Source organism: Poromitra crassiceps, assembly GCF_964638095.1.
Source record: "Poromitra crassiceps genome assembly, contig: HAP1_SCAFFOLD_1391, whole genome shotgun sequence".
Lineage (NCBI taxonomy): Eukaryota > Metazoa > Chordata > Actinopteri > Beryciformes > Melamphaidae > Poromitra > Poromitra crassiceps.
Window position 1 is genome coordinate 10855 of NW_028151020.1, and position 19146 is coordinate 30000.

General features: G+C 43.6%; 2 protein-coding genes across 2 annotated transcripts in view; both read left to right on the plus strand.

Moving 5' to 3' along the window:
* The first annotated feature begins 834 nt into the window (after positions 1-834).
* Positions 835-4294, plus strand: LOC310771862 (ATP synthase subunit d, mitochondrial-like). The gene is made up of 6 exons (XM_083664369.1): positions 835-901; positions 1551-1679; positions 2922-3018; positions 3297-3368; positions 3726-3788; positions 4114-4294. The coding sequence occupies exons 2-6, from the start codon at positions 1558-1560 to the stop codon at positions 4243-4245; spliced, it is 486 nt and encodes a 161-aa protein (XP_083520495.1). The 5' UTR covers positions 835-901; positions 1551-1557; the 3' UTR covers positions 4246-4294.
* Positions 4295-11933: 7639 nt separating this feature from the next.
* pnpla7a (patatin-like phospholipase domain containing 7a) overlaps positions 11934-19146 on the plus strand; it is a gene marked incomplete at both ends in the record, with an annotated part of 9213 nt that continues 2000 nt past the window's right edge. Inside the window, 8 exons of the mRNA XM_083664368.1 lie at positions 11934-11981; positions 15066-15119; positions 15568-15655; positions 15790-15872; positions 16897-16988; positions 17151-17291; positions 17738-17897; positions 18877-18957. Of these exons, the coding sequence (XP_083520494.1) occupies positions 11934-11981; positions 15066-15119; positions 15568-15655; positions 15790-15872; positions 16897-16988; positions 17151-17291; positions 17738-17897; positions 18877-18957 (747 nt within the window). The remainder of the gene's footprint in view (positions 11982-15065; positions 15120-15567; positions 15656-15789; positions 15873-16896; positions 16989-17150; positions 17292-17737; positions 17898-18876; positions 18958-19146) is intronic.

A 19146-nucleotide genomic window follows, 5' to 3' on the forward strand; every position in this document is an offset into this window, starting at 1 on the left:
ACAAGGGGGGGGGAGGCATCGCTTACAAGCTAAAACAACAATGACAGCGATCCATAAAGCAAGTTAACTGCTATTTTACATTATATACAATACTAATTGTATAGGCTATGTAGGCCTACAGACTAAAGTATATGTAACATGGACACTTGATTGTAAACAAGGCTATAAGTCAGATATTGCAGTTCATCGATCTAGGATAATAAGCAAAGCTTTGGGACAGTAAATGCACAGTTATTTAGTTATTTAGACAGTTTTGGGACAGTTATTACACAGTTATTGCACAGTTAACACGTTTCACTTTAGAGTTGTGTGTGTGTGTTTGTGTGTGTGTGTGTGTGTGTGTGTGTGTGTGTGTGTGTGTGTGTGTGTGTGTGTGTGTGTGTGTGTGTGTGTGTGTGTGTGTGTGTGTGTGTGTGTGTGTGTGTGTTGGGGGTATTATGAGGTAGGTGCAGCTAAAGTGATTCAAGGTAAAGTGATTCAAGTGTAGCGAAGTGTTCAAATGAAGTGATCAAGTGGCTGGATTATGTGTTCATCAGAGTGATGGCCTGTAGGAAGAAACTGTTCTTATTTCCTCTAGGGTAGCCTATTTCATTGTCCACTGCAGCACAAATAGCCTAGTCCAGGCAGGTTTTTAACAACAACCAAAACCAATTTTGTTACAAAGTGCGTTTTGTTCTTATTTCCGACTATAAACACTTAAATGTTTTATTTTAACGTTTTGGCTAGGACATCTCAACTCAGAGAGGTTTATAACATTTGAAGGCAACATCGGAGTATAAGTAAATGCTGTGCTCCTCCGGCAGAGGGCAGAAGCGGGCGCGCTGCTGGGGTATAGTCCTAATACGAAGAAGAAGCACTACCGCATTTGCGCACTGTCAAAGAGAACGCTTGGTACTTCGAGGTGAGTGTTTTGAGAGAGCAGTTTATTTAATGAAAGAACAGTCAATTAAAAGCACATTCAACGACGATTCATTTACCACGCATGCACGACATGCAAAACTAAACGTCTCCTTCATTAGGCACTTTGGGAAATCACTGGTGGACAGACCGCATTCTCTGACCTTGGCTACGTTAGCTAGAATGAGCTAACCAATAGCTAGTCTGTCAGTGGCATGGGTCAGTGTTCTTGACTGTAAAATCAAAGACCTACCGTCGTTGTGTGCTGTCCGTCACTTAACTAAACATATTAACGTTATATCTGTCTGTTTTGTTCCGAAAAACTGTGCCATGCAGTACCTGCCTTGTTCTGCCTACTGCCTAATCTCTTTAGCTTGAAGGACTTAAAGAGCTAGCTAACGTTAGTCTATCTTTCTTTACTGCAAGTTTATCTAGCTTAACGTTAACTCAGCGTACATGAACGTTAATGAAAAACAGTGCATACAAGTCATCATACTACCTCCATTGCTTGTCAGCGTGATTTCCGCAAACGGTAGCCTGTGCATGCAAGTGGCCCCAGCAGTCTGTGTGCATGCCTTTTGAATCGAGCTGTTGTCTAGTGTTGGGGAGTTTGTGAGGTTTATATTCTAACACAAGTTCCCTTTGCTTTTCAGAGTCAGGATGGCAGGTCGCCGTGTAGCCCTGAAGGCCATTGACTGGGTGGCATTCGCCGAGCGGGTCCCACCCAACCAGAGGGCCATGTTCAACGCGCTGAAGACCCGCAGTGACGCCATCGGTGCCAAGTCAGTGGTACCAAGAGCAGGCTTGAGAAAGTCTCTCCACACACTTGAGACATTCTGTTCCACACTTCTTCTTCTTCTTCTTCTTCTGTTTGGTTTTACGGCGGTTGGCATCCAAAATGTTGCATTACCGCCATCTACTGAACTAAACCTAAACTGATCTTAATTGAACTAAAATAAACAAAATAACCCCATATCCATATCCACCCAAAGTACTCAGATTCATAATTACTTTCCAGATGCAGACGCCTGAGTTTGCACAAATGCATCTCTCAGTATTTTATCTATCTCTTCCCCAGATACATCAACCACATCCAGAAATCTCTTTGCAGCGTCAACCACCATTTCAGTCCTCTCTGTCTTCCCAGTCATACTAGCAGCACAGTTTATCACCATGGCGATGAATGCCAGGAATCGCTTATTTTCCATACAGATATTACTGTGACTTGCTCTTTCCTTTTCCGGCTCCCTTTGTACAATCACCCTACCCTCGTTTCTTTCCCCTTTCCACCTTTTAACAGCCTCAGCATATGACGTCCCCCGTTCTTCTCTGATTTTGTTTACCTCCCTTTCCTTCTTTCTTCGTGGACAATCCACAGACCCTGCTGTTCCACACTTGGTAGTCTCCATGTCTACTCTACCCAGAAACGTGTCTTTTTTCAAAGCAAAAGTGTATTGGAAATATTGCTGCTTGGTGGATCATAGGTTTGCTCACTGCAAACATTAAACTGCTTGAATTCTCAAATACAAGAGAGAAATAGAATGGCACAATTAGGGATAAAGTCAGAACTAATTAATTACCACGTTAGTTAGACATTTTTCAAAGAGGTTTGCTCAAAGCTACAGAAGGTGCATCCTTTGATGGAGCGCATGCACCATCGTCAAATGTGTGAGGTGGTAAATGAAAAGCTGCAAAGGTTGTGACAAATCTTAAATTATGTTGCCTCACATTTTGTTTAATACTGAATCTTGTCTGCATTGTATCATGTCCTAATTTACGAGTTTATTGCACTCCTACTACTACTACTACTAATAACAGCAGAAAAATACATACATACAGTTACTTTTATTTCTACAGATCAAAAATAATCAAAATCCCAGTAGGGGGGGCGGGGGTAATTTCCAGTGCTTGTCTTGCAGGCTTGCACACACACCTATAATATCTTATTTTGAACACGGATCCTCACACTTGGTTTACCTCACTTGCCCCCTTCCCATCACTCCTTCCATCTTTCTCTACACCAGACTAGCTTCTCTGCCAGAGACTGCTGTAGCCATCGACTGGAGTCACTACAGGAGCGCAGTAGCCAAACCTGGGATGGTGGATGAATTTGAAAAGAAGGTGAGCTTGACTGCAGATTGCCCAGTTCCATAGGTCATTATACCGTAAATGTCTTATCCTATGAGTCCTCTGAGTGTAATAATTATTGGCTGGTGCCTGGTAGTCATCCAGCTCAGTCATAGTTCTGTTAAATAGCAGTTCACATTTGTTGCTGTGTTGCAGTGGTCACTAGTGCTGAAACAATTAGTCGATTAATTGATTATTTAATTGATGCAGAAAATAATCTCTAGTTGCAGCCTATTGATAATGATTCCTGTTCCTCTTCTTTATGCACACAGTTCAAGGCCCTGCAGATCCCTGAGCCTGTCGACACACAGACCAACGCCATCGATGCGCAGGAGGCTGAGGCTGTAAGTGGCCGTTTGGTTGTTTATTGGTCAAATGCCAGCTCTGTTTCAGCAATCTAGAAGGCTTTGTGGACTGTTAACTTGAATATATAGTGTTGCTGTCCACCAAGATTGGCAATCGTGTGTGTGTGTGTGTGTGTGTGTGTGTGTGTGTGTGTGTGTGTATCTCGCGAGCTAGAAATGAGCATGCAATATTCCAGTGTCTATAGATGGTCCAAGGGCCATGGAATTCACTCAACACAATAAAGGACAAAATTAAGAACACCAAAGCTGAAGCTTTCAACATGCCAGCAGTGATGTATTTTGTTGTTCTCTTCTTCTTTTGCATCATCAGAGGTAACGATGTGTTTTCTTCAACAGAACAAAAGTGCAGTGGCCTATATTGAAGGATCTAAAGCCCGCATTGCTGAGTATGAGGCTAAGGTGAGACTCTGAAGTGTATACATTGCTAAAATGCCTCCCTAAGATGCTTCAGGGAATTTATACTGGGGGGAGAGGTATTACATAACAGGATATAATGGTGGCTTATTGGCCCAAGGTGCATACTTAGCATGCACTTGTGCAGACTTTTAATTTAAGGCACAATGTTTGTTGTGTGCAGTTCCCTCTCTCTGTGTTCGATCTTTTCCACTAATCTATCAAAACAGAAATAGAGAGAATTTGAACAATGTTTTTTAGCTTCACATGGCACACTCAGACACCAGTTATCTTTGCCTTTTCCGTATTCTCTTTCTGTCCTTGTTCTCAGCTGGATAAGTTCAAGAACATGATCCCCTTCGAGCAGATGACTATCGACGACCTCAACGACACCTACCCCGAGACCAAGCTGGACAAGGTCAAGCACCCCTACTGGCCACACAAGCCCATCTCCGAGCTGTAAATGCATCACTGAGGGTCACCTCACAATAAAGATTATGTATTTTAATGTGGACTGTGTGATGGTTTGCTTATTTGATAAATACATAAAGAAAATGTGTATGGCAGCAGTTTTGGAATGTGGTTAACCCAGTGAGTAAATCAACCCATTTGTAGCCATTGGTTACACTTGACTAATGTATAATGAGTCTTCAGCCATGAGAGGGCAGTGTAGGCACACCTTTAGCTTTACTTTGGATTTGTCTTTGAAAGGTGAGCCTGGTTGGTTGGTTGGGGGTTGGGGGTTGGGGGTTGGGGGGGGGGGGGGGTCAAAACAGCTAATTTACATATTTTAGTCTTTTAATTAAAATATTAGTCTGCTTTTCTTTTGAATTAATATCTCTGGATGTTTTATGGAAGAGATGACCTTTGTGCATCCATGCAGTGGGGATTAAATCAATCAATTCAAGACTCAATCTCGCTATTAAGGTGTCCCTGATTCATTCAGTTTTGAGATATGATGCAGTAGGGTACAGGATGCAATCAGGTTTCTCATTGTAATGATAAGGCTTAGATCGAAGATTACATAAAACAACTGCATTTGTTGATTTGTATATATTTTATATTAACACTCACCAAATCAAGTTGCGGTAATTTAATACGGTTGATGTAATTGTGTATAACATGTCAATCACTTCTGTTGCTAGCCAATTACAGCTGGATAGATTGTGTTCGCCAAGGTTTATTGGGTCCTTGAAATTATTTTTCCATAAAGGTGGGTGGGACATCTGCCCCCGGTCCCATCTTTGGATTTCGATTGGTTTACGGTTACATATTCTCAGTTCTTGATTGGCCAGAGTTCTTGTGCAAGTAAAATGGGAGGGGCTTCGTGAGATGATTTCCGTTATGTGTTTGACAGCCAGCAGTAACGATTGACGACGGGAGTCCCTCTGTTCAGGTAAACTCATAAATACAAATATCTTCCTTTAATAATAACAACATGTCTGTAATGTATCGACTTACCTTTAGTCGGGGTTCTCTTAGTTGCGTGATTGTAGAGATCTTCAGTTTTGTTGAGTAAACAGTGTGTCAATAGAGCTCAGTCAGATTGCACTGGACTGTCCCCGCGGAGGTCAGAAGAGAAAGGCATCACGAACGAACGAGCATAATAGTCTCGTCCTTTCTGCTGGTATCGAGTACTTGGAGTATCTCCACACATTGATTACAGTAAACCGCTACCGAGAGCGTCAATAGCTAATGTAGCTAGCTAACCTGTGTCAGTTTCTATAGCATCATTAGCCAACGTTAGCTACAGTAACTGCTAGCCAGTAGCTACACAGCCAGATGAGCTGATGATGCTTAACACGTTAGTGCAGAATGTGTCATGCTAGTGCAAAAGATACATTCCGTGTTATTCTGTGAACGGGTACCCAGCCAGGCCAAACAGCCGTTTCCCATGTCACATAACGGTATTGCGTCAAAACAGTCTCCGCTTCCGCCGGTGTGAGTAAAGTAGGTTCAGAGAGAGTTTACTGGAGGACAGATCCACTGTTGTGTTAAACGACTGACACTATCAACTTCCCATGTTTACAACACGACCAAAACAATCCTGCCAGGTGATTTATGAGGGGTCTGTAAGGAAACACCGCAGGCCAGGGTGCAACTTATGCAATACTATTTTGGCAGGAGGGACATATGAGCTGATCTCGCCCTCCGAATTAACCTTGGTAATCAGTACTGAGTTGTTGACACGACTATTTGCCCATGCTATTATCCAGTGGCCGTTTAGTTGTCATTTGCTGAAATCTGAAATGACATGGTATACTTGCCAGGCCAATAGTGTGCATGATTGGGTAGACTCTCAGGGTCAAAGGTGATGGACCAGTTCATTGGCTTCAGTTGCAACCAACTGGATTTTAGAGTTGCAAGTTCTTTCTCTAGCTACTTCCTCTTTTACGAAAGGTGGAAACATTGTAACCTTTGACCAAAATATATTTATCTGTTAAATAAGGAAAAATGCAATATGTGCAGAGAAAACTTACCCCGCTAGCCGGGCGCTTCTCGCTCATACTGAGCACATTAGCGCCCGGCGAACGTCACGCATTTCCCATCAAACAATCTGCCATTTTCACGTCTAGGTATAAAAGCCAGCCCCTACCTGAGTCTTCACGTGAAGTGAAGACGCGATCCCATGCGCAACATCCTCATCTTTTACCAACATCTAGTTGAATCTTCCAAATTGTTGCATAAAATCCACTTTTCTGTCTTTCAAAAACCGAAAATCATTCATCTGGAGCACCTCGAGCAACCCGGAACAACGACTCACTGTTTACTCACCAATGCCCCCCACACTTCCGAAATGGTATTGCACCTACATTTCTGCATTGTGCCAATTAGGTGCAATACCATTGCGGAAGTGTGGGGGCATTAGTGAGTAAACAGTGAGTCGTTGTTCCGGGTTGCTCCAGATCAGAGAAGAAGAAGGAGCGCTCAAGATGAATGATTTTCGGTTTTTGAAAGACAGAAAAGTGGATTTTATGCAACAATTTGGAAGAGTCAACTATATGTTGAAGGTGTCATAATGACACCTTCTAAGCATGCATCTCTATACAGTATAGGTTCACTTCAAACACATTACAGCTCGGCTAAAACCTATAGGCTTGTATTGTTATTGTGAACCCCATGGCTCAGAGAGCGTGTTGTGTTAAGAGAAAACAGACCTGGTTGTGTCCAGCCCTAGACAGTGGAGGTCAACACTAGCTTCATTGTCTCTTGAGGACAATGGGCGTAGGCCTGCATGGAGGGAGGCACTGCTAGGAGGCTAGCAGTTGGCTATCAGCTCAAGGAGACAGCTGGTCTGTGCTTTTCTTACTCTGTTATTATCATGATGTATCATGTATGCATTATGTACGTATGTGTGCAGAGAAAGAATAAACTGAAGCAAAATGTGATTTAGTGTAGCAATAGGTTGTGGTCAACATTCTGATGTGGCACTGAACAGTCAGGACTAGGAGAAGGTGCTACAATGGAGGCAAGGCAGAAAACCTTTACAAAATACACAAGCCAGTTTCACTGCTTTACCAGGCATTTTTCAGAACTTAGCTAGAACCTCCAAATCACCTGCCCAAAAGGCCAATAGAGTAGACTCAAATAGCAGCCACAACCAACATTTGCTAGCATTTGTCTGGTGTTAATTTCCCAATCTTGAGTAAATGTAAGAAAAAACAGCAGGTCATGTCAAGTTGACAGTTTTTTTTCTTCTCGTTTGCATATTCGCATGTTCAGTTTCTCTTATGAGGTCTGGGGAAACTAGCCTTATTAGCCTATAAATGCATCTAACGAGTAACGACATGGATGATTGTGTCATGTTAGTGTCATTTTAATAAAGACATGTTTTAATGTTATACGTGAGAATTGGACACCAGAACAGCCCTGCTCTGTTGAAGCCTCACGGCAGCATCCTGTGCTGGGGTTTGTTTTCTGACAGACGCTCTGTTTGTAACATGACACTCCATCCTCACTGATTTAATTCCATCTGCACAGCAGTTCAGCTGCCCGCTCCCAGGCACTGATGATGTCACAGCAGCTCAGCTGCCCGCTCCCAGGCACTGATGATGTCACAGCAGTTCAGCTGCCCGCTCCCAGGCACTGATGATGTCACAGCAGTTCAGCTGCCCGCTCCCAGAGGCGCAGCTTGTGAACAGGCAATGCAGGCAATTGCTTGGGGCCCCAGGCCATTAGGGGGCCCCCGATGGCTGAGAAACTTTACTCCACAGCAGTGACCGCAACTCCCTCCCCATAAACAACCAATGGACGATTTGCAATGACATTGAAACCTCCCTAAAGAGGCCCCATGTCATTCCCGTCATAATCGTATGATTCATGTACATTCTCTTGCATTGGAAGTGAAACATACATTCAAGAGAATGTATGCGAATCATGCATGTTTGACAGGAATAATTCAGTCATTCACTTTCACTTTCACTTTCAATTCAAGAGAACATAATGTGAATCCTTCCTGTCAAACCTGCATGATTCATATACTTTCTCTTGAATTGAAAGTGAAAGAACGCTGGTTGGAAGGGGCCCCTTGGAATCTTTGCCTAGGGCCCTGCCCCCAACAGACTCTAGAATCACCACTGCCCGCTCCCAGGCACTGATGATGTCATAGATGAGGGTAGGAAATACAATAAGACCAAATATTGACTTGCTGCTGGCTTCTGTGTTGTTATACTCGGTTGCTATTAGCTACTATTTTTCGGCAGACAATATCATTGGCAGCTACTGTATTTGCCCCACATTTCTGTAGGCATAATATACAGCATGACAACAAAATAATATCCATAGATATCATTTATAGCCTAAACTCCGCTTATGAGAAATGAATGAACAAAAAAGTCTTCTTATCACTGTTTGAGTGAAAGACAAGGTGCTTGTTGCATGCTATCACATCACATTTTATTGGCAGATAAATAACATGGTAATGGATTATTACATTTTAGCCCTTTTTTAAATGTCAACATTAATATCTCATGCTTCTATCCTTTCTTATAGCCTAATAGCCTATTTGTAATCTACCCTATGGGTATACACACTGTGCCTTCTCTCTAATGGCCCCTGTCAGTGTGTGTTAGCTGCTTTCTTGTTTACAGGCTACACACACTCCCACTCAGTGAACTAGCCTACTTTGTATGCTGACAGCAAATATATATACTGAGCCTATGTTGTTAGCCCGCTCGTTGTCCCACAAGCTCACTCTCTGCTGGCCACTGTGGCCAGTTGGGAGTGGGGAAACCGGTGGGAGTTCAGTTCAGTGAGCTAAGCTAGCCTAGCTGTAGCTTGTTTATTTGCCCACACAGACAGTGAATGAAGCCTGTTGTTGTCCCAGCAGCTACATGATATGCCTGTGTCAGCTGAATCAGCCTGCATTAGCAGAGGCAGGCGGGGAGGTGGAATGTGGCAACGCTGGATGGACTCGTCAATATCATGCTGCACATTCTTTACGCTACATCCCCAAAAATAAGTAGCCCAAAGTGACGGCTGGGCTAAGAAAATAAGTAGCCCAAACCGGAGGGCGGGGCAAGAGCATCATCCCCTTGCAGAGATTGATGGAGAGGAGAGGATGGCTGGATAGAAAGAGGGAAAGGGGGGTTACCATCTGGGTAGGATTGTGTCTGCTATCTACAGTAGATGGCGTGTGTGTGTGTGTGTGTGTGTGTGTGGGGGGGGGGGGGGGGGGGGCTCTCTGACCCAGTGTTCTCAGAGGTAAGGAGAGGCGGGGGAGGGGGGGGGGGCAGTGCTAGAGAGGATGCAATAATTTGATCCTTCTGAAGCTCAGAAAGAGGGCCTTTGAAGGAGAGATTAAATATGGGTTATTTACAACAACCCAGAAAGTTAAGAGTACAAAGACCCAATTATGGGCTCTGGGGAACCCTCTGCCCACGGGAAAACTCTCTGTGTTTGTATTCTCTCTGTGTGTCTTCTTACTGTATGTCTTCTGTTGGTTCACTTCACTGGCTTTTGCAGCAGCTAGGAGCCATTCACTGTTTGTGCATGTCTGCTTTACCTGTGTCTATAGGGGTGGGTGATATGGCCCTAAAATAATATCATGCTATTTCAGGCTATTTCTGCGATGACGATATTCTTGACGATACAGTATGACAAAATACTGACAAATATTGTATTATTGATTTCAAGAAGAACATACAATTGCAACAAAATAGGTGTTATAATAATTTTATATATCACGACATGTATTAACAGTTTGCCTTCAAATATTCGAAAATATGCTTTCAGTTCAAATATGACAGTGGTTGTTTGTTGTTACACGCTCTTTTCTAACCAAATCACTGCCGCTTTCAGCCATGCTTGTTGCGGTGCATACGTGATACGCCACAATATGCATGTTTGACTACCGGTATATGAATCTGAATTGAATTGTAAGGATATATGGATATGATATGGCACACCTCTCCTCTAGTGTGCATAGTACAATTAACACATTTGATCTACATCTCAAAGTGGCGCGCTCCAAGCAAGTGAGACACAGCACGAACCAAAAGCAAAGTGACGGGGGTAAAACAGGTGATTTTGCGGTAACAGAAAAGACATTTGTGTAGAAAGCTGTGTCCCACAGGCAGGGAGCGGCCTCGCAATCAGCGTTTCACTTACGTTTTTAATTGTGTTTTGTAGAGCCCGACCGATACTGGATTTTTCAGGCCGATGCCGATACCGATATCAGAGAGTAAAAAAAAATCCGATATCGATATATCGGCCGATATTCTTATATTAAATATACACATTATATTACACAATGTTTTTGCAATGATCCCTCAAATATCAAACACTTGACCAAGATATGCCTTGAGATATGTAATGTAGGCAGGATATTTTACAGCTTATCAATAAACTTTATTGTCCAAAATGACATCAATGCAATGAAACAGTAAACTGAACTGGGAATTTAATAATTATAAATAACTAGAAATTAGGGGTGTCACGATACACTCAGTTCACGATACGATACGTATCACGATACTGGGTTCACGATAACGATACGATACGATACGATTTTAACAATATTTTTTTTAACTTGAATAATGACAATATATGACTGGAAAAGTAGTATTTTATTTGAAATGCACAAATACAAAACATGCTGTTGTGGGAAATTGTTATTACAATAACAACTAGAAAAAACATGAGATTGGAGATAAGGCTTATCTTGAAATAGAATGAGTTACACCGTCACTTAGATTTACTTTGAACTAAAAGGTTTCTCAGCAGTATAAATTCTCATTATGCATCTTCAGTTTTTCTTCAAACTCAAACAACAAGACTTTTCTTAGTCTATTTTTTATGCATCTTCAGTTTTTCCTGTCAAGTAAACAGTTTTGCCAGAAACTCAATTGAATGGTTTCTCTCCTGTATAACTTCTCATGTGTCTCTTCAGAGACTTGTTCAACTGAACTACTTTCCACACATTGAACTTCAACAAACAAAGACGTTTCTTTGTCTACTTTTGAATTTTTTTTTTTTTTTTTTTTTCACGATATGAGATTTCATCTCAACGATACATATCGTGACGTTTTACTATCGCGAAATTTCGTGGGACGATATATTGTGACACCCCTACTAGAAATACAAAAACACAAATAGAACAAATATAAAATATAACTTGAATTGAACACAAAAAGATCAAATATATACAACATGTCTATGACTTAAAAAATACAAAATAAAAAAATATCGGCATATCGGCCAACATATCGGCCGATACCGATATATCGGATATCGGCCAATATCGGCCGATAATATCGGTGGACCGATATATCGGTCGGGCTCTAGTGTTTTGCATGAGGGAGGGTGTGAGTGGATGTTTGTGGGGTAACAAGTTCCTACTAGTAATATGATCATACACCATCATCATGTTACTAGGAACGTCGTACTGTAATATGATGGTGAGTGATGATGATGATGACAGAAATGCATCATCATATTACAAGTTCCTACTAGTAAATTATATAAGGGTGCGTTTCTGTGGATGCACTGGAAAGTCAGGACTCAGGAGAGGAGGGTTTTACATTCCATGCGTGGGTGTGATTCTTTTGTGCACAAGTGTACGCGTGCGCATATCTGATGAACATCTCCTTCATGTGTTTGTTGTTGCCAGTGGCTGTTGATGGACCATCCCTATGAAGAGGCGGGGTTAGAATGGGACAGAGCACCTCGGAACAAGAGGTCCAAGGAGACACCTCCCAGGTTAGTGCACACTGCACAGTTCAGTTCAGTTCAGTTGTGTGTTCACTTAATCTATTTCACTGTGATGAAACACAGAAGTCACGTGATAGAATGCAGTGGGAAAACACAATGTTGAAACACAGAAGAGAGAAGACACCACACATTTGGGTAGCTTGAGAGATTAAACAAAACTAGAAATGAGACGGAGTAGAATACATCAGGAATAATAATTCCAAGGAGACGTCTAAAAAGACATCTAATTTCAAAAGAGAAACACACACGAGAACAAACATAACACACACACACACACACACACACACACACACACACACACACACACACACACACACACAGACACACACGTGAGTGCTTTATCTGAACCTAGGAAAATGATGTGATTAGCATGAGATTAAAATAGCAGAGAGGTTCAACTTGATCTAGTGACATAGGAGACACAGAAAACTGTTTACACCGCTCAGCCTGGCTATCTAGTGCTGCACAAACTGAAGGGAGTTCTGATAGCTGTGGATAGGCTTGCAGCTTGTCAAACTCCAAATAGTTTGTGCTTACACTTCCAGACTCCATTGCACTCGGAGCTTCCTGTCAACCATCAGCTATCAGCTAAAGTACACGTGTGTGTGTGTGTGTGTGTGTGTGTGTGTGTGTGTGTGTGTGTGTGTGTGTGTGTGTGCAGTGCACATGCCTCTGGTGTGTGTGTGTGTGTGTGTGTGTGTGTGTGTGTGTGTGTGTGTGTGTGTGTGTGTGTGTGGGTGTGTGCACATGCCTCTGGTGCGTGTGTTTGTGCAGTGTGCACATGCCTCTGCTGTGTGTGTGTGTGTGTGTGTGTGTGTGTGTGTGTGTGTGTGTTTGTGCAGTGCACACGCCTCTGGTGTGTGTGTGTGTGTGTGTGTGTGTGTTTGTGCAGTGCACATGCCTCTGGTGTGTGTGTGTGTGTTTGTGCAGTGCCCATGCCTCTGGTGTGTGTGTTTGTGCAGTGCACATGCCTTTGTGTGTGTGTGTGTGTGTGTGTGTGTGTGTGTGTGTTTGTGCAGTGCACATGCCTCTGGTGTGTGTGTGTGTGTGTGTGTGTGTGTGTGTGTGTGTGTGTGTGTGTGTGTGTGTGTGTGTGTGTGCGTGCGCGCGCGTGTGCAGTGCACATGCCTCTGCCTGTGCTCTCACCATCTGTCAGTCCTTCGTCAATATCCCCGGTCTCCAGCTGAGGCCTTTTCATGCCAAATGACCCTCGCCCCCCCCCCCCCCCCCCCCCCCCCACCAATCAATAAGCACCGATAACAGACTTGCAGTCTCTGATTGGCTGTCAGCCAGAGCACTAAAAAACTTGGATAGTTGCAAAACCTTTTAATATGATTTCAGCGTAGTCCTCTCCAATAAAACCTATAAGAGGGCTCCAAAACAGAGAGAAAGCCATTCAGATCTCCTTGGAGAACATGTGCGAGCCATTCCAATGGGAGAAGTTGTCGAACATTATAAAGGCAACTTGAAACAGATGGCTTGACATCGTCTCTGCTGTAAGATTGATAACAGGGCTTTCTGATATTGCAGCAAAAGAATACAAGCTTATCTTGGCCACAGGATGGTTCCACTCCCTGCAGCCAAAGAAGTACCTGATCTGATGTTATCGAACTTGAGGGATAAAGCTCACATTAATCAAACTATGAATAGGCTGGGTTCCTATTATCTTCCTCTGTCGCCTACTAGTTTGAGGAAGACGATGCATAATATTAGAATAGATTTCCTTTTTTTGTGGGGGGTAGTCAATTATTGTTAAGTATAAGTATAATTATTATGTATGAGAATGCATTCCTCCATCGTTGAATGATACCGTTATTTAATTTGTAATCAATTATTCGTTAATTATTTATCAGACAGCCTCTCACTTTTAGCTTTGGATTTCTGTGTGGTGCTGACGGACAGCTCCGTTTCATCGTTAAAATTAAAAAGTGCTCTGGGAAGGCATTATTATTTGCCCTCTGTACTGTTTATGCTCATATCTGGGCTGCGGACATCTTTGAGATTTTCAAGTGGGTCACGAGTTGGAAAAGTTTGGGAAGAACCGCTGACCTATGGGCATGTAGTGTGTGGGTATTGTAGAGAGAAGCTTCATCCAATCCTGTGAGCAGAAAATGGTGTTATTGCTAACATCCATCTCTGACTTCCATACAGAAGGCCGTGCCGCAGACTGATGGGAGATCAGTTAAGGCTAGGTCACCCTCCATAGGCTTCGCCTCATGTGACGCATGACGTGACCATCCAGACAGAAGGAGTGACTCAGGGGCTGGGAGGTGCAGATGAACCTGAACAGGTTCAAGACTGCAGACTTTGGACCTTCTGACAACTGCGGACCAATCGGAGCAATTTTGTCGGTCTCAGTTTGTGCTCAAGAAGACCATGCATTGAGTCTGGGGCTCGCCGGGGCAAGAGTTTAAATCTTCTCGTCTGACCCGGGCTTTACTCCAACAATGGCCGCGTTTACACCATGCAGATGCCGGCCTGTTGTCTGTGATCTTAGCAGCTCCACATCTGGGCGCCTTAATCTGTATGTAGGGAACATCGCAAGGAAGGGGGGAAAACCTGGCAGCTGGGAGTTCGTAAAGATGCTGACGATTGTATTGACGTTTATTATAGAATAAACAGTGTAACTGAAAGGCTGGAAAAGGACTGGGGAGCGCGGGCATGAGAAAGGGCATGCGTTTTATAGAAGGGTCACATTTTGCAAGCCGGTAGCCACTGTGTGCCTCCCACCTCTCTCCCTATATACACTCATACAAATCACACACATAAGCAGGGCTAATTCAACTCAGATGAAATGCTACATCTTTTTCCCAAGCTCTGATAGCCAGACATTCCTGCCTCCAGGGCGAATCCCCTTTATTCCCACATTCCATCACACTTCACTGGAGCCGAAGCCTCCCAGGAACAGGCTGTCACAGCGCTCCGCTCGGAATAATATGCTAACCAGTGCTAGCCGCGAGGTGCGCTGCGAGCTGCCAGCTAGCAGGCCTACTGTAGCAGTAGTTTTCTGTGTGGTTGTTGGGTCAAGTCACAGTGTGAGTCATGTGTCTCTGTGTTCCTCTGTCTCATCAGGAAGGCTTCACTAACATCAAGACACTGGTGGAGGAGGAGCTACAGACGAGCATGGTGAGAGTTTGATGAGGTTTCGTTGAGATGTTTTGTCATCAACTCATTCATTCATCTCAGCAAGGGTCCCACGATTATTACTACCATGCAGTTACGGCCGTGGCTAGAGAAAATCTGAAATTAAGAAAATGTAATTTAGCTCAGTATTATTATTATTCAAGAAGCACAAGTAAGTATACTGTAGGTGTAGTATAGGATACGGCTTCTATCATGATTTTGTGTCCACTCCAAATAAATATAATTTTAGTGCTGCAACTTGTACTAGATTCTAAACTTGGAGCAAATGAGGTGAACATGTAACCCCTGTTACAGAATACTTAATAACATGGGAAGCGCTGATTTTGTTACATTTTAATTTGGTTTATGATTTAATTGTTTTTGTCATTGTACATCCTCTTACTCTCCCTGTACATAACTCTCTCCCTGTCTCTTCCTCCTCTCTCTGCAGATGGTGGGGATGGTGATTGGCGCAGGCATCGCCATAGTCCTCATCGCCATCCTCATCTTCTTCGTCCTGCGGAGGATCCAGCTTCGAAGTCAGTAATCGCCGAGTGCTTCGTCATTTCTCACCAAGCGCCGATAAACACACATAATGACAATTATGGCAAAAAGAGGACTCGTTTTATTGTTTATTTCTCTTCGAATTGATCGTTTCCCTGTGTTTTCGCAGATCGAGAAGCCCAGGAAGCGCCCAAGTACCGTTTCCGCAAGCGAGACAAAGTCATGTTCTATGGGCGAAAGATCATGCGTAAGGTGAGCGTCGAGCAGCAACTGGGTCGTCAATATGCTGGTTGTCCTGGGCTGGCAGGCTGAGCCATCTGCTCACAATAGAGAGCCGCAGGAACGAGTCCGGAAATCATCGATGCTAGCTCTCCTGGTTCTTCACTGTTTTCGCCTATGGGAGTTTTGAATGGGTTTTTGGCACAATGCTTCTAATAATCTCTCTGGGCAACGCTGGCTTAATCAAACGCGAACCAGTGTTTAGTAATATCATCTTCACACACGAGGACCACTTTTATGAGTTTTGAAGCTTTTACGTGCCGTTAAAAGGGCGGCTAGCTAGCAAACGGCTAAATGAGACTACACTGTTGAGTCGATGGGGATATATACGTCAATAACATCACCACTTCAAAGGACGAACACGGAAATTCTCTTTCCCTCACCTGGTTCAGCCCCGTTCAGCCCGGGGTAATCAGTGCACACATCAACAACAGTCCAGGTTGAGTGCTGACGTGACGTGGAAGCCTATGCGACAGTGTGTAGTTCTGGATTAGCTTAGCTCGAGCTTTTTACTTCTAGGGCTCGCATTTACACTACAAAACTCATGAAAGTGGTCCTCATGTGTGAAGATTATCCGACTGAACTCTGGTTCGCGTTTGATTAATTTTGCGTTGCCCAGAATTTTGCCCAGAATTTTGCGTTGCATTTGAAGCATCGCGGCAAAAACCCATTCAAAAATCCCATAGACAGAAACAGTGAAGAACCAAGAAGTCCGGGACTTCCGCGTTCTGACTACAAAAATACGTCATCCCTGCGGCTCTCTATGCCAGAGGTTCCAGTCTGACCCACAGCCTGTGTTGCATCATGTGTCGTCCCTTCTGGCTTTCCATTTTTCCGGTCACTTTCCTCTTCCAGCGACACGATACAAGATGAGAATACCCTGTGAAACAAAACGCTAGCAGCCCCTCACACACACATGAGAATACCCTGTAAAACAAAACGCTAGCAGCCCCTGCTTCAGCTCCTTTCTGATCCTAATGTCATTATGTCTCCTCAGGTCTCTCAGTCTACCTCTTCCCTGGTGGGTACATCCTCTTCCTCCCGCCCACGCCTCAAAAAGAAGCAGAAGATGCTCAACATTGCCAAAAAGTACGTCAGAAAAGCTCGCTCTCACCAGCCAGAGACCTCCGTTATTGTGTTTACTCCATTACTAGCTGAATTCTATTGTTACATCAGCCAGCGGTTCACACTTGTTCCCGTCTCGTCCTCCCTCCGTCCGTCCCGCTGTCCCCCTGTCCCCCTCCTGTGCAGGATCCTGCGATTTAAGAAGGAGGTGCCCACCCTGCAGGCCAAGGAGCCCCCTCCCTCAGTGCTGGAGGCGGACCTCACAGAGTTTGATGTGGCCAACTCCCACCTGCCCTCTGAGGTGCTCTACATGCTCAAAAACGTCCGGTAGGTTGGCGCCACTTGATCATGTGTATGCGATTGTGAGATTATTGTATGTATATAGATTAAAGATGGTGGATAATATGAAGTATTTAGAGTAAAAACAGTTGATTCTGTGATAGAGAAACAGTCTCTCTCGGGCCTAACACGGGGGTGTTCATGGGTTTCTTTACATCGCAGAGCTAATTTGCATGGAAGACAAGCAGCTCTTGAAGAAATATTTGCTACCGTCAACAGATATGCCTTAGAGATGTGCGGTCGTCGGGCATTTGCGTAGCAAAAGCACAATTTAACACAGATTTGAAAAAGCCCTGCACTTTTTTGCAGACTTGTGTTTAAAACATGAACTATATTGATTATGCTGAATACAAAGCTAGCCAGAGGAGTGTTTGTTTACCTTCAATGTGAGAAGAATCTTAACATTAGCCGTTACCTTCTCTGTTGTCCTGCAGGGTACTGGGTCACTTTGAGAAGCCCTTATTCCTGGAGCTCTGTAAGCACATGGTGTTTGTGCAGTTCCAACAGGGGGAGTACGTCTTCAGACCGGGACAGCCTGACAGCAGCATCTATGTGGTTCAGGACGGAAAACTAGAATTGTGCCTTACTGGAACGGTAAGGGGAGTAGATTGTTTGTTTGTTTGTTTGTTTGTTTGTTTGTGTGCGGCCCCTGCACTCACGATTATCCATACAAACGAGTGAGGAGTATTATTAAGGAGCTTAACGATGAGCCTTAAATTAAGCAGAGTTCTGCCCTTTAACAAATGATTAGCACCTGTGAGTGTTTGAGTCAGATAATCTCATTAGGGATTTAGGGGACTATGGCTATTGGCAAAGGTTGCTCTCTGAATGACAAATAAGCTCACAGCCACTCGCAAGGAGCATTTAGCAAGTCTTAGATGAGTTAATTGACATCTCGTTTAAATCTAGGATTAGCCTTATAATCCATGTCTGTGAAGCTGCATTTAGGTCAATTCTGAGGAGAGGAACTTAAAAAAAAAAAAAAACTGTTGCATTTTGGTGTAGCAATAACTTTAAAATTGACATTCAATCAAATCAGATACTTCCAATGTAAACACTGGTACAGTAGATCTTATTGTCATTCATGAGTCATCACATTTAAAAATAGCTTTTGTGGAATAACTGCAACTTCAAGAAGCAGACGGCAGCCAGAGTTTTGAACGCGTTAATCTTGTCTTTCTTTTGTCAAACTGTAGATTACAAGATATATTTAGAAAAAGCCATTCTTGGCGGTGCAGTTATCCCGCGGGAGGCGGGTGGGCTCATGTAAAGTGCCAGTATATCTCTGTCTTCATTAGTCACTAGTCCGTGCCAAGGGATGCGCGTGCCACAAAGCCACGCAGACTTGCCAAAAATCAAGTTGGGCATTTTGGCAAGTGGAAGAACCGGCTTTGTCAGTCCCTGCCTATGCCCATTCTGATTCTATAGTAGGATCGTAGGATTCTATAGTAGGATCGTAGGATTCTATAGTAGGATCGTAGGATTCTATAGTAGGATCGTAGGATTCTATAGTAGGATATACATTTCGTAGGAAGTGCTTCATACATTCTACTTGCTTATTCCTGTTTTCCAGGATGGCAAAGAAAGCGTGGTGAAGGAAGTTTATCCTGGAGACAGCGTCCACAGCCTCCTCAGCATACTGGATGTCATCACGGTCAGCCGCACCTACTTTTTGCCACACCTCAAAACACGCACATACATGCAAGCTGCCTCACACACACATACTGTACACACACACGCATCTCCCACACGCACGCACACACGCACACGCACGCACGCACACACACACACACACACACACACACACACACAAATACCATCTTACCACAATAAACTCCTTGCT